The 15070-nt window shown below is 35.1% G+C and overlaps 1 protein-coding gene across 5 annotated transcripts in view; it reads right to left on the minus strand.

Annotated features, from left to right (window-relative positions):
- Nucleotides 1-15070, minus strand: part of Akap6 (A-kinase anchoring protein 6) — a 515042-nt gene that overhangs the window by 74146 nt on the left and 425826 nt on the right. For all 5 annotated transcript variants that reach the window (XM_074068188.1, XM_074068190.1, XM_074068191.1 and 2 more), the window contains one exon: nt 13538-13762. In XM_074068188.1, coding sequence (XP_073924289.1) covers nt 13538-13762 — 225 coding nt within the window. The remainder of the gene's footprint in view (nt 1-13537; nt 13763-15070) is intronic.

Raw genomic sequence — 15070 nt, forward strand, 5'->3', positions numbered from 1 at the left:
AAGATCCGGAGTCAACCTGTCTCCATGAATGGATGGGTGGATAAAGAAAATGTGGTGGATATACATGCAATGAATTCCACCATGTACAACAACATGAATGGACCTGTAAGACATTGAAATAAAGAAAATAAACCAGACACAGAAAGAAAAAAACTGCAGGAAATACTTTTCAATTACATGCAGAGTCTAAAGAAGTCAAGTTCAGAAAAGCATAGAGAAGATTTTTAAAAAATGAAGAGCAGAAGGGTAAAATAGGTCTTTTTCAGGAGAAGGAACCAGGAGAAGTGGGGAGGGTGCAAGGAAAGGGTGAATAAGGGTGAATATGGTGGGTGTATTTTGCATTCATTATGAAATTAGAAGAATGAAACCTGTTGAAGGTTCTAATAAAGGGAGGGGGGAAGGGGAGAATGATGGAGGGGGAAATCTAAGCACATATGTAAATATCACATATTGCTATTAAATATATTATATATACATATATATATAATATATATTATAATATATATAAAGTAGAATAAATGATTGCTATGGTACAGAAGGGGGAAGAGATGTTGGGTAGAGCGCAAAGTTTTGGTTATACAGGACACAAACTGAAGCTGATGAGTATGTTCATTGGCCTGACTTAATCATATTCCAATGTGTACACATATCAAAGTATCACGTTGTACACCATACTCACATGAGTAAAGCTAGGGAAGCGATCCTGCCTCATCACTCCCAGCAGAGTTGACTAGTTAAAGCTTCCAGGATGCATCACTTAAGTTACAGAGCACCAACCTCCTAATGAGTCTTTCTCCTTCCATGTGCTCTCTAGAACCACTCTCTTGCTCAGGAACACTGAAGACATCCCTGATGAAAGAACAAATGTAGGCTCCTTTGGTCCCCTTTTGACCTCACCTAATATTGGAGTTGGTTACTCCTATGCTTTAGTGTTGACACACAATTTCACGTATACAGTCGATACTTTCTAAACCCTGAATTTCAAGCTAAAGAAAATATAAATTTTTCATTTCCTTTTTGTCTTGGACTTAAATACTTCTATAGGGAGTCATTTATATAATCTCAAAGAGGACCTGTCTCAACATTCAGTCCTAGATAACAAAACTTTTTAAGAATAAGTAGACATGGATATATACCCAAAGGAGATGAAATCATTATCTCAAAATAAATAATAATAGTCCCATGTTTTTCCAGCCCTGCTCACAATAGCTAAAATATGCAGTCAATCCAGATGCCCTTCAGTGGATGAATAAATAAAAAAACTGTGATATACTTATATAATGAAATATTATTTGCTCATAAAAATAAGGAAATTCTGTTATTTGCAGAACTAGAGGGATGCAACTAGATGTGGTTAAAGAAAAAAACAAGACACAAAAAGACAAATACCACATGTTCTCATTCATTAATCAGTAAGTCAATCTTGGAATAAGTCAAAAAGAGAATGGAACAGTGGTCACTAGAGACTGGGAAGGCAAGGAGTGGAGGAATGGAAATAAGTCCAATAAGGACCATCAAAACACAGAGCAGAAGAAATACTTCTGGTTCTTTAGCATAAAAAGGTAACTATTGGTTAAAATAATCTATGACTTATTTCAAAATGACTAGAAGAATGCAAATTTCCCAACACATAAAAATGATTAATGGTTGAAGAGATGGAAATATATATTATCCTGTTTTGATTATTACACACTGTATACCTGCATTGAATTACCATAGTTTACCCTATAAAGATGTACAAATATTATATCTCAATTTAAAAATACTATAGAAGCTCTTTTTGTGGTACCAAAGCTTGAACTCAGGGCTCATACTTGCTAGGAAGTGCTCTACCATGTGAGCCCTGCCCCCAGCTATAAAAACTTTTTAAAAGTTTAAAGAGACAAAAACTTCAGCACACACATCAGCAGACAAAAGGGGACTCAATTATGACTCAAAGCAATATACTCCTTTTTAAATAAATTGATACAAACAAAAAGAAAACCTTAGAAATTTTCAGTTCATTTTTTAAAATATGCATAAGAATATCATATCCATGACACTTTTGAAGATGGGACACTTTTGTAGGTACTTCTGAAGATGGACCAATTAAGATCAGTAGGGATTATACAAAGACAAAAAGAAATTTTGTTGAATTAAAAATTACAGTTGGGCTGGGTGCATAGCTCAGTGGTAGAGCACTTGCTTAACATGAACAAGGTTCTGGGTTCAATCCCCAGCACAGAAAAAAGAAAAGTGCAATAAAGATAAAAAGTGCAGAATTAAGCATTGCAGAAATAGAAAAGAAGCTTGTGAGTTCTACCAGAAATCATGAATAAACAAGTGAAAATAAAAATGGATGTTTTAAAGGCTGGAGGTGTGCCAGCCTAGCAAGCATAAAGCCCTGAGCTCTGGGGGAAAAAATAAAGACTTTTTAAAGTGAAGGCAAGATCTAGGGGTCTCAATGTGCACTGAGTAGGTCTTCTAAAAGGAAGAAACTAAACATATGGAAAAATGATAATTAAATAGTGGGTGAAACTTTCTGAGTCTGAAGCAGGATTTAGATTTACAAAATAATCTAGGACTCACCATGCCTGTCCCTCTTCTCAACAAAAAAGAAAAAGGAAAAGGAAAGAAGACCAACAACCAAACCAGTCCCATACAAGTAAAAATAAAACAAAAAAGCTGCTATGTGGGAACAAAACGTACATGACTATAAATTTCAAAAGAATAATTATCAGCTTTGATGACAAAAGATTATCAATCCTCTAGCAAAAATTTATGTCAACCATTACATGTGAGGTAAAAATAAATGACATTTTCAAATATAAGGATTTGGAAAATATATTAGGAATGTACCTTTCCTTTGAAAATTATTAGAAGATAATCCAGTATCTAGTACTAAGACTATTTTTTATAAAATGGAAAAATCATAGGAAATCTGAAATTGAGCAATGAAAAGAATACTATGAATTAACTGGAATTACTTTTTAATATTCTTATAAAACTTGAAACAAATATCAAAATAAATTCTTGAACATATGAAAATGGATATAATTGTATTAGTATAATAACAATAATAGCTAATAATTAAATCTAGGATTATATAAACAAAAATGGAAAAATGGGGTGGAAGATAAAGAAAACAAACAAGCTCAATGTTTCATCTTAAAAGAGGCACCAATAATTCATTCTTGATATTTTTAAGAAGTTTTTAAGAAACTTTCCAATTCACTAGTGTGAATATGAACAGAATGGTACTCCATGTATCAAAATGTCTAAACAAGATTGTAGTGTAAGCTTTATATGTTTTTAACACCCAGCCCAGTGCCTGTCACATGGAAGGTGTCCAATAAATATTTACTGAATGAATAAATGAATGAAAGTGTTGAGATGAAAGATCAGCAACCTTTATAAGATAACAAGTGTAAATAGCTTAACCTTCTTATTAAAAGATACAGACTCTTAGATTTAATTAGAATAACAAAAGGACAGATGAGGACATAGTAAGCTTTTATATATATTGTGAAGGACTTCAAGTTACCTAAGAAAGGAGAAAGAAATAGGTTATGGCTATGATTGTAGGGTTTCTAGTTTTGTTAGATTAAAACCCTCCATGTTTTCAGCCTGGTGATTAATTTTACGCAAGAGTTTTCTGTCTTCCGTTTTTATTATTTGAGAAAGGGTCTCATTGTGTTGCTCAGGCTGGCCTGGAATTTATTATGTAGCCCAGTCTTGCTTCAGATTCATGATCGCCCTGCCTCGGCCTCCTTAGTGCTGGGATCACAGTGTGCACCACCATGCCATGCTCGTTTTCCATTACTTAAAGACTTATGCAAAAATGACTAAATCAAACAAGTTCCTGTTGATTTATAAACCAATAAAAATATATTCATGTTATCTGTGCTGACATCCAAATTAAAACTCATAACTAGGAAGACTTTTTCCTTTCCCTTTTTAGTCCAGTATCTGTACTCAAATTATAAAGATATTACAATGTTGCAAAGGTAATGGTGCAAAGAGAAAGCTGCTACCATGTGCCAAAAGCAGTAACATTGTAACTTTGGAGCAAAAGATTTGTTTTGTCCTTCTGAAGCATCATTTTCAATGAAGTAAACAGGAATCCTGGTATACACAAATGGCTGACCCCAACAGAAGTTTGTGCCAAACTGAAAATGTTATTTAAAAGAATTAAATGGTATCTATAATTCAATAAATTTACCAATGGAAAAGGATGGCTACTACAGAAACAAACTGGAGGGAATACTTCAGTCCATAAATGAAAATTTATGAATAAAGAATATTAGGCAAATAGAAGTTTTTGTTTTTACCAGAAATTAGATATCTAAAAGTCCTTGATCATGATGTTACTAACTAATAGAACCTATTGAGGGCAATCACTAAATGTTATTAACTGGTCAGTTATGAAGGAATTATGTCATAGTAAGTATGTTATAGAAGATGACTGGCAATCCAATATGAACATTTTAAATTAATTTGGATTTCTTTCTTTAAATGAATATCTAATTATTTGTGTGTATGTTGCTCAATAATCTTAGAGAAATATGAAAGTGTAAAAAGAGAATTTACAAAAGAAATTCTAGCAACGTGGTTTGACACCTCAATCAAAAGCTGAAAAGTAGTTCTAATGCAGACAATCACCCTTAATAACGTGGAACTTGGTTTTCTGCACCCCCAATAAGCTATCCCTTCCACAAGTCAAAGGGCAGATGTGGGAGACATGCTGTCTCCTTCTCTTTATCTTAATCTTCAGTAGAAAAGAATATTATCTTGTGGTTTTACCTAGAAAGCAATAGGTCAATGATGCAATTAATAGATAATTCAGTTCCCATAAATTATATAGCTAACCTAAAGTAATTGAAACTCCAACATATTTGCATTATCTATTTACTATAACCCTACTGTATTAACTATAAAGGCCTAAAATTTACAGGTTCATGCTTTAGTGATTCTAATGCTGATAGTTAAAATGTACTGAGCTCTTACTACGCAGTCTTTATTGTAAACAGCTTTCATATATATTGTATCATTTAGCACTCAAGACTATGCTTTGAAGTAAGAACTACCCTATTTTTAAGAGGAGAAATCTGGAACTTTAAGGAAGATCATCAATTAGAGAGAGGCACAGTCTCTTGAACCCATATGCTTAAGCCTCTATTTCATGGTAGATGAGATTTGCTGTTCCACTCCTACACACACTCAAGGGAGCAATGGAAACAACTTTGCATAATTCTTTTCTTCCACCTTCTTCCTTATGTGGGTATATTAACAAAGAAAATTGTATTTTAGCAATGTTAAGAAGTCAATTAAGAATAGAAACATCTACTACTTTGATTTCAGAGCCTAAATGTAGTTCTGTCTGATTTTCAAGGCAATGAAGAAAGAATGGGTGAGAGCTTTCCCTCTTCTTCCTAAACAAGCATGGCACTTTGACTTCCATGAATCTCATGTATCTGGCAGCAGAAATACAAATAGTACACGTCCAAGAAACAACTGTGTCTTTACACCCTCATATCAGGGACAGAACTCCCCACTTCATAGGAATATCAGTCATCATCTTCTTGTCATACAAGGAGTAATCAGAAAAAAATTGGCCTTTATCGGTATTTTCTTTTACTTTAGAAAATTACACTGTAACTGCCTGTAAAAATTTCCTCTGAGTTTTCTCCCACCCCAGATGATTTATTTAAATATATCATTGATTTTCAACCTGAACCCAGCCAATTTTTCTTACTAGTTAGTTCTAGACTGTATGTAATTGCTTAAAATTATTCCCAGAGATAAATTAAGTGATAATCTTCTGTAAGTGGCAGGGGAAAAAATCTGATAAGAGAACTTTGATAAACCTACATGCTTTTCTTTCGATTAACATATATAGTTAATATAATAGTTTTAAAAATATCTAAGACTTTTAGAAAGGATTAAGTCCTGTCTGATGTCTAGTGCATTTGATAGAGTTTTTCAGTCTTTGGCTATAGCTAAATACTGTAATTCCTTGTTTGAAGTTTTGCCAATAGCATCATTACAAAGTGTGTAATCACTCCACAATAGAGGAACAAGGATGATCCAGGCACCAAAAGAGAATGGACACTTTTCTCATATATCAAAACTTTACAAATATTCTCTCCTGCCTTTCAACCTTATCTCTTTTAAAATGTGGGTTTGATGTCACAGGAAGTGGAATTAATTATGGTGTCAGTTGAGATTGGCTATAGAGGAAATGGGAAATTCCCCTTAAGTATCTTCACTAGATTGGCCTTCTTTTTATTTCTGGAAATTTTGCACTAAAATTTGAAGAAATATTTTCCCTTTTTATTAATATATAATAGTTACACAGAAAATGGGTTTCATTATGATATTTTTATGCTGTATATAATGTACTTTGACCATATTCACCCTTCCTCTTGTTATATTCTCATCACTGCCCACCCCTCTGGCTTTCTTTTTTAGGTCTAGTAAGAGGGAAAACATGCAATATTTGTCTTCCAGAGTGTAGCATATTTCACTTAACATGATGATCTCCAGTTCTATCCATTTTCCTGCAAATGACATAATTTCATTCTTCTTTATGGCTGAATAGTACTCCATAGTATATGAATCTCATGTATCAGCACTTACGCTGATTCCATAATGTAGCTATTGTGAATAGTGCCACAATAAACATGGGTATGGAGGTATCTCTGTTGTTTTCTTTTTTTGATGGTACTGGAGAGTTTGAACTCAGGGCCTCACACTTGCTAGGCAGGCACTCTATGACTCGAGCCACTCTGCCAGCCCTTTTTTTGTGTTGGGTGTTTTCAAGATAAGGTCACAAGAACCATTTGCCTGGGCTGGCTTCAAACTGTAATCCTCCTGATCTCTGTCTCTTGAGCAGCAAGGATTACAGGTGCGAGCCACCCAGCAGTACCTCTATTGTATGCTGACTTTGATTCTTTCAGGTATATAACTGGGAGTGGTATAGCTAGATTGTATAGTAGTCCTATTTTTAGTTTAGCTTTTTTTTTTTTTTTTTTTGACAGGCTCTTGCTATGTGTCCCAGGGCAGCCTTAACCTCAAATATCCTCCTGCCTCTGCCTCCTAAATGCTGGGATTAGAGACATGTACCACCATGCCCAGTTTGTTTTTGATTTTTTGAGGCACCTTCATACTGATTTTCATTGTGACTGAACTAATTTACATTCCAACCAACAGTCTTTTATTTTTCTCCTTATTTTGTAAAAGTTTGATAGTGACTTTTGCAGAGTAATTACTTGATAACACTGCATATTTCATAGTTAACTTGAAATCCTTTTAAAAGCCCCACTCTGTAAAGTTTAATTGCTGAGAGTTAAAACATTCGCTCACTGACTTTCTTTAGCAGGTTGTCAAGAACTTAGGAATGGGATAAGAAGTGAGTTACCAGTTAAAGCATTTTTCTCTTTCCAGAAACAGACCTTTGACCTAGGGACTGCTACATTGACAAAGCAGTGGCCAATTCTAGAACAGTTTATAGCTCTATCGGCTCTATCACTAACTGTATGAGCTTAAGTAAGTTATTTTAATCTTTCCCACCTCAGCTTTCTATTCTATAAGTAAGGGATCATAAATAATACTACCTACTTCAGGTGGTGATGAGGATTAAATAAGCAAATGCAAGTAAAACATTTAGAAACTAAAACTGAGCCTCAGACCTCAAAGCACTCAATAAATAGTACTTGTGGTTTTTACAATTATTAAAGAATGTTTTGTCCTCCTAAGGCAATTGTAGTGTGGATTCTAATTCTTACAGGACATGCAGATGGCAGCCATTTCCACATTTTATAATCTAGAGTAGGGTCAGGAAGTTACAGCCCGTGGGTCAAACCTAGCCCATTGCTTTGTAAATAGCTTTGTAAATTAATTTTATTGAATATCACCATACTATTGATTTATATGTTGGCTGTGGCTGCTTTTACACTGTGGTGGTAGAGTTGAGTAAGTATGATAGAGATTATATTATTGCCAGCCTTTTAGAGAAAATGTTAGCCAATCCCTGATTTTGAATAAAACAATGTTTCAGCATTTCTTTGAAAAGTGAGTGAATGACAGAGTGGGAGAATATAGGAATTTGTATCCAAAGATCACTGCTTTTGCTCTGTGTCTGCTGTTAGTTTCCATGTGGATTCATGTTTACTTTCCACAACCCAACTCATTCATAAAAATAAACTTAAAACAAGTAATTTTCAACTTACACAGTTATAATACATTTTCTGTATAATAACATGCATCAAAGTGCTTGGTCAAATTTAAATTACTAGGCAAATTTGGGTCATTAATCACTGACAGGGTTACCAAATCTACTTCATTCATTCACCCTGATGACAGTCTTGGAGCAGGTCTAAACTTGCCCCTGCCAGGCTGGTTCTGGGTCTAGGCCAGTGCTGTGGGCTTCTTCAGCTAGTAAGGGATAATTTTTCCCCAATTTAGAGTCTTTAGAATAATGAATTTGGTTATGGGATGTGAGGAACATAGGATTAAGTAATTATGTTCTTTTCTCTCTGAAGGGTCATGGTTAAAAAGCAGTACTTTCTGGCCAATGGCTTTGAAGCTGTACTCATAGCTGTAAAGGACCCTTTGCCAGCTGGCCTCTTAAATCCTTCACGTGCTTCCTCACATTTTGTTGTCACAGTGTGTTCACTCTGTGACAATTTTGCATTTCTGTCCCAAGACGCTAGGTTCACACCTTTGTGTTTTTCCTCTCTTGCTGGGCTTTGACTCTTTGTTTATTGGGTAGAATTTTCTCTTGTGTCTAATTCCACATTTATCACATTTACTGCCAAAAAGAAAAAGAAAACATTTTATAATTGCTTTTTATTTCCCTGAGAATTTAAGATCCTGATCTCTTTGGTCATCCAAGACAAGCACTGAGTAGAAAATGCAGTTCTTTGTACAAAGGAATGGACTTCCCTCTTTATATGCAGTGCCCTTCCTCCTGTCTCCTGGATTGTGCACCACAGTTTATCCATCATTACTCTGGGGGTCATATAAAGGAACCTGTTCTGCTAAAAGCCTGAGGTTTTAGAGAATAGAGAATCATATCCCTGTGGATAAAGTCTGTCCTCTTCTATATGACCAATGATAGCAGGAGATACATGGGAGCCCACAAGAAGGAGAAGAACATGTCAAAGACTTTCCCACATGTGAAGATCCTTTAATAACTTGTGTTTCAACAGTTAGACAGACAGTATCTATTTTTTGGACCTGTGGCAAATAAAAAGTTTTTATTCTGTATACTCTTATTACCAATTATGGTTTTGATAGTTATAAACATTATATTATTTTTTATTCTATTACAAACATTTGGCTCCATTCTTCCAGTGAATGTGGTAAGACACAGAACACTTGATTTAATCATACACTAAGCACTAAGAGTAAATAGCACATAGCTTAGAAACATTTAAAATTTTGGCTATGGAAGACACTTATTCCAATAGATATGTATAAAATTTTCTGAAAAAAACAATGATAACCACAGAAGTGCTATGCTAGATCTCATTAACTCATCTCAAATTCCTGAAGGTCAACTTTAATCCTGGAAATATAGCTCACTGGTAGAGCACTTGCCTAGTGTGCAGGAGGCTCAATTCCTAGCACTACACAAACAAAACAAAAAAACCTTTAGAAAAGAAACAGTGCTTAAAGTCGTAAAGAAAAAAAAATTCATCAGGGCTCCATAATCTCAACGAGTTTGAAGTTTCAATTTAAAAGATGACACATGGAAAAGAAATTTACACTGATATTGTACAAAAATTGTAAAACAAACCCACAACATCTTTCATCCCTAAGGCTATTTGCTATTCTGTCCAAATTGCTGACGACAGTAACTGACAGAGCTGTGGAGTGGCTCAAAATGGTAAAGCACCAGCCTAGAAAGTACAAGGCCCTGATTTCAAATCCCCCTGCTGAAATTAAAAAACCCTGACAAATCTACCATAAAGGAACAATGAACTTTAGTTCTGTCCTGTTCTTCCCTTTGAGTTGCCTGATGTAGGACACTCAGTTGGTATCAGTGAGTATCAGTTTTCTATAGTGGTTCTCAGGGGGGACTGCAAAGCCCTCCAGTACTATATCTAAACTCTAATTCTACCACTCACTGTAGGTGACTTTAAACACACAAACTTAACCTCCCGGGGCTCTGCTTCACAAATGCAGGATCCTCACGTCTATTTCACAGGGTTGCATGAGGACTAAATGAGATACAAGTGTATACTCAAAATGGAATATTATAGAGTGATTCCTTACTACTTATGAATGAAGGAAGTCCTAAAGGATAACATAGTAGGAATATCTTTTCAATAAACGAGAAATAACTAAAATTATGGAATTTCATTTAATTATAAAAAATATTCTCTTAAAGGGAAGCAAGAGAATCATTATGGAGTTCAGGATCATGATTCCTTAGGGGGAAAGCAGAGGATGGGATGGGGCTAGGGAACCACATGGCGAAGTGTACATTATGGTCAAGGTTCCACATTTTGTTTAGAGTAGAAGATTCTCTGTAGTTATTATGCTATTTAAAAATAGCAAAATAGAGTGGGGTATGAAAGCAATTATTTAATGAATAATGACACTGATTGTAAAGATACAAGAAAAAAGATAAATCTCTGAAGAAGAGAAAAAATAGCAAAAAGACTGGGAGAGTCTCTATTGTACTTTTGAAATAAAAATTCTATGATTATTTTCAGATACCAAGAGGCATTTAGTAAAAGACAAATTAGGTATATTGTAGACCCTTGGTATCTGTGGGTCTCCAAGGAGACTGCCATTGAGAGAAAGTCACAAAGGATGGATAGAGCTCAGTACCCTAAAATTACTCAAATTTAGCCAGTCACTGGTGGCTCACACCTATAATCCTAGCTACTTGGGAGGCAGAGATCAGGAGGATTACAGTTTAAGGCCAGCCCAGGCAAATAGTTTGCAAGACCTTATCTTGAAACACCCAACACAAAAAAGGGCTGGTACAGTGACTCAAGTCATAGAATTCCTGCCTAGCAAGAGTGAGGCCTTGAGTTCAAACCTCAGTACCGACAAAAGAAAATTTACCTATAGTGTTCTTACAGTAGGTCTGAGCATCCATGCTTGAAACTGCATACAGTAGTCTACATTACTGTCACAAAAATTACTATTGTACACACTAATACTGCTCACTAAAAACTAGATCTTATTTCATGTTCTTTATCTTGAATACTGCAAATGTTTTATTTACTTTTCCCAATAATGCTGCCCAAATTCTGCTAAAATTTTCACTTTATCACTTCAATTAAGCACATCATGTGCCCATTTTTTTCATCAGGAGTATTATCAAAACTTTCGTGTTGTTTTGGGGGCGCCATTTACTTTTGGGGAGGCATATTTTCACATCATTTAAGGGCAGATCACATAATGATTTAAACACAGCTGAGAATAACTGGAACTAAGAGTTCCTGCGAGTTACATAGTAACTAAGCTACGTAATGCATGTGTGGAATGCAGCATTTTTAGTCTTGAAACGCCTTTTGAGTTTTAAAATTTATTATATTTTGACTATGCTTGGTCAAAATCACGTGTAATAAATTGCCCAATAAGGTGGGCTTATGGTAATGACCATCCCCTTAGGGCTAGAAAGTGGCAGTGTAACCTCAGCAAAAGACTAGAATGCTAGGGAGTATCTGTTGATGTAGGGCCCAGTGAAAATGAGGTCACTGTATAAAGTTAACGTCCTTTGGAACCAACAACACAGTTAATGTGACGTACACATGCTTCCATCTATAATAATAGCAAAGATTTTTTAAAAGTTGTTTTCAAATATCTATGTATAAGATATGTAAGTATGTAGATAATATAAATATTTGTAATAAAAAACTTGCTATGGTTTGAAATTATCACATAACACCTTTAAGCTTATGTTAAGAGATTTCTATCCCTTGTTAAAGCATGTCTACAAAAAATAGAACTACTAATTTATATATATATACATATATATAAATAAATATATATACATATATATATATAAAATCATACTTATAAAATTAATACTTTTGGAAACCCATTCTATAGAGAAAGAAATTGAGGCAACAAGGGATCATAAAAGAATCATGACCAAGGTTCACACAATTAATTGGACCAGAATTTGATCTAATTCCAAGGCTAGAATTAACCAGTTCACTAAAGCTGCAATAAAAATACAATGGAGAAAAAAATGTATTTCACAACATCCACCCCCATGATTATTAAGATGCTTTGTAAGGCACATGCGAAGTGCAAATAACCCAGAGGCAAGATTCTGAAGATGCCATATCCTGCAGAGGGGAAGAAGTAGCGATGAAACAGCAAATTGTCCGGGTATTAAATTTTAGATCATAAATCCCTTCAACCTTGGCAGGAATTTTCACTTTGGGCTTTGACTTTCCAGTTTGGGTTTGTCAATTAAATGACAGAAGAGGATGTTTTTCACAAAAAGAGTTTTGTTTTTTTATTTTGTTTTTGAGGCAGGGTATTGTTCTGTAGCCCACGCTGGATTCAAACTCATAATCCTGCCTGGGATTATAGGTATACACGAATATGCCCTCTAAGCAAAATAACTTACAGAGGTGTAACACACATAGTTTACCGGGAAGCTGTGTGGCTTTATCTTTGTGGGTCCCTTCTCTAGGCTTATGTCAACGAACAAGATGAGCCTGCCTATCTGGCAGAAATGAGATGACTAAATTCTCTGACAGACTGCTGGGTAGGGGGAGGTGAATAAAACTAAATCCTAGAAGACTTTGAGAAGGAATTCTTTCATGGCACCAAGAAGTTCTTTCTTTCTTAAGACCCTCCTTTTTCATGCTAAAAAAAGTTTCTTACCAATAAATTCATATTCTATAACCCTATAGCCTCAGACTGACACCAGCCAAATAATCACTACTTTTACAGGAGTATTCAAGCAGTGTGGACTGAGTTGAGTAGTAAGGGGGAACATTCCGATGTTAAACTGCCTTTGAATAGATACTGTGTAAGAAACAAACAACCCAGGAGAAATGCTCTCCACTAATAAGAACGTAAAAACAGTCCAGAGGTAGCAACCTCTTGTACTTTATTCTTCCCTCCATAAGTAGTTCATTCTTTCATATGTAAAAATTGTTTTGTTACCATTAGTAGTCTTAAATTAAACCATCTGCCTTTATCATATCAATTTATGGAAGTGTTTGTGCCAAGTTATTTATAGATATTTAGGTCTGTCTTTCAGAGTTGCTGGTAATCTTCAGCGTGTACTGATCTGCTTTTAATTATCAAAGTCTTTTTTCAACAAGCATTGCACAGAACACACAAGCAGCAGAGGCTTTGGCTATACGATGAGTATTTGCTGTGCCTGATGTCTGTTTCACACACATGTAGACACTAGCATATAAGAAATGTGGAAGATGTCTATAAATTCAAAGAAACATTTAAGTGCACAGTGATACATAGATACATGGGTATAATACTTCATGTACTTGATAAATATTTCATCTCTACCATAAAGAAAGCTTTTTATCAACTTTGATTGTTTTTTTATTACCTTAAAGTATTGCAGTTGTTTCTGAGCATTCATTGTTCCTTCCTTTTCTTGTCTCAGACAGGAATTAAAGATGAAAAGCTCTGTATCTCTTAGCCACCCTTTCAGTTCTTTGATCCTGACCTCCAGCTGCCTTACCAGGCTTCCGCTTTCAGGAGAGAGCAGGTCACGTGGGCCTGACCCACTGTGCCCTGCCATTGTGTCCTGTATCTTCTCTCTTAGGGTTCTCTAATGCATCAGATTAAAACAAAACAACAACAACAAAAACCAAAGACATAGATTAGTTTAGGAACCAAAATCACATCATAAGAGCTACCTGGAAGTATCCAGCTGTACCTTCCTCCTCAGTACTGATATTCAGGTCAGATTAGTTTGCTGTTCCACTTGGGATTCCATTTCCTAGGCAATGCATGTGGTTTTGACTACCAGTGGATACTTAAGAAGTCCTCATTCACTTATACGTTAACAGAAGGAGATTTGGTCCAAAAGTCTACTGTACTCACAATTCTCATGAGAAGAATTTTCAGTAAAATGTTCTCTGCATAAAATGTTCAAGAGATACAAGTCTGACTTTAATATAGTAAAGATGCCAAGAGTAGATTGTGCAGAGAATTAAATTCCATTTTTTGTTTTGTTTTGTGAAGTACAATTCCCCAAATGGTACGACAGAAATATTTTTTAAAAAGGTAGCCTCCATGTTGTGCTGTTGATTTCACCTGATTTGGAAAGTGTTCAACCTCACAGTTCTTTCCACTTTTCATTTGGGTGCTAGAAGCTCTAATCTGTGTGTTAACTTAATCCCCACTTCACTATGCTAGGAGTCTACTTAGATTAACCATTATGGCAAGCAGGTGCCGTCGAGCTGCTTTTCTTTTCTGTTCTATTCTTTTCTTTTTGGTGGAAAGCACTCTCTTTGGAGAATCAATAGGATTTAATCTATAATGATAAATTAAACCTACAAAAAAAAAGCTTTAAAACACAAATAAAATTAAGTCAACAAACATTTATCTGTTGTGTAGTGTTCTGTAAATAGGATCTTCAGGAGACTGTAACAGAAAAATAGCCTTTCATGGCAACACCCTTGTATTTTCATGGAGCAAATATTGATAATTTGAAGACCCTCAGTGGAATCCAGATTTAGCTATTGTTTTTATGCTGTAACAAAAGTAGCAGCAGGAGGTGAAATCAATGCCCTTGGAGGGTAGGGTCACAAAAAAGAATTTATTGCCACTTTTTTGTTCTGGAACAGTTTGCAATCATAAATTCTTCATAAACAGAATACTTCAGAGAATGGTCCGTCTTCATAAATATACGACAGAGGACATCAATTTCATTTAATTCACAATTTGTGTCAGCACAGCAGATGCCAATGCCTGCCTTGATAGGGTTGTTTAATATGCAATTGAGACAGAGTAATATGCAGCACAGGGGACAAAATTTCACAGATTAAACTGTACGCACCACTGACATTTCATTCTAATGTATTTCCATTCCACACTGTTCACCTTAGATGAAAGTAATATTAAAAACCATATC

Source organism: Castor canadensis, chromosome 3 (genome assembly GCF_047511655.1).
Source record: "Castor canadensis chromosome 3, mCasCan1.hap1v2, whole genome shotgun sequence".
NCBI lineage: Eukaryota > Metazoa > Chordata > Mammalia > Rodentia > Castoridae > Castor > Castor canadensis.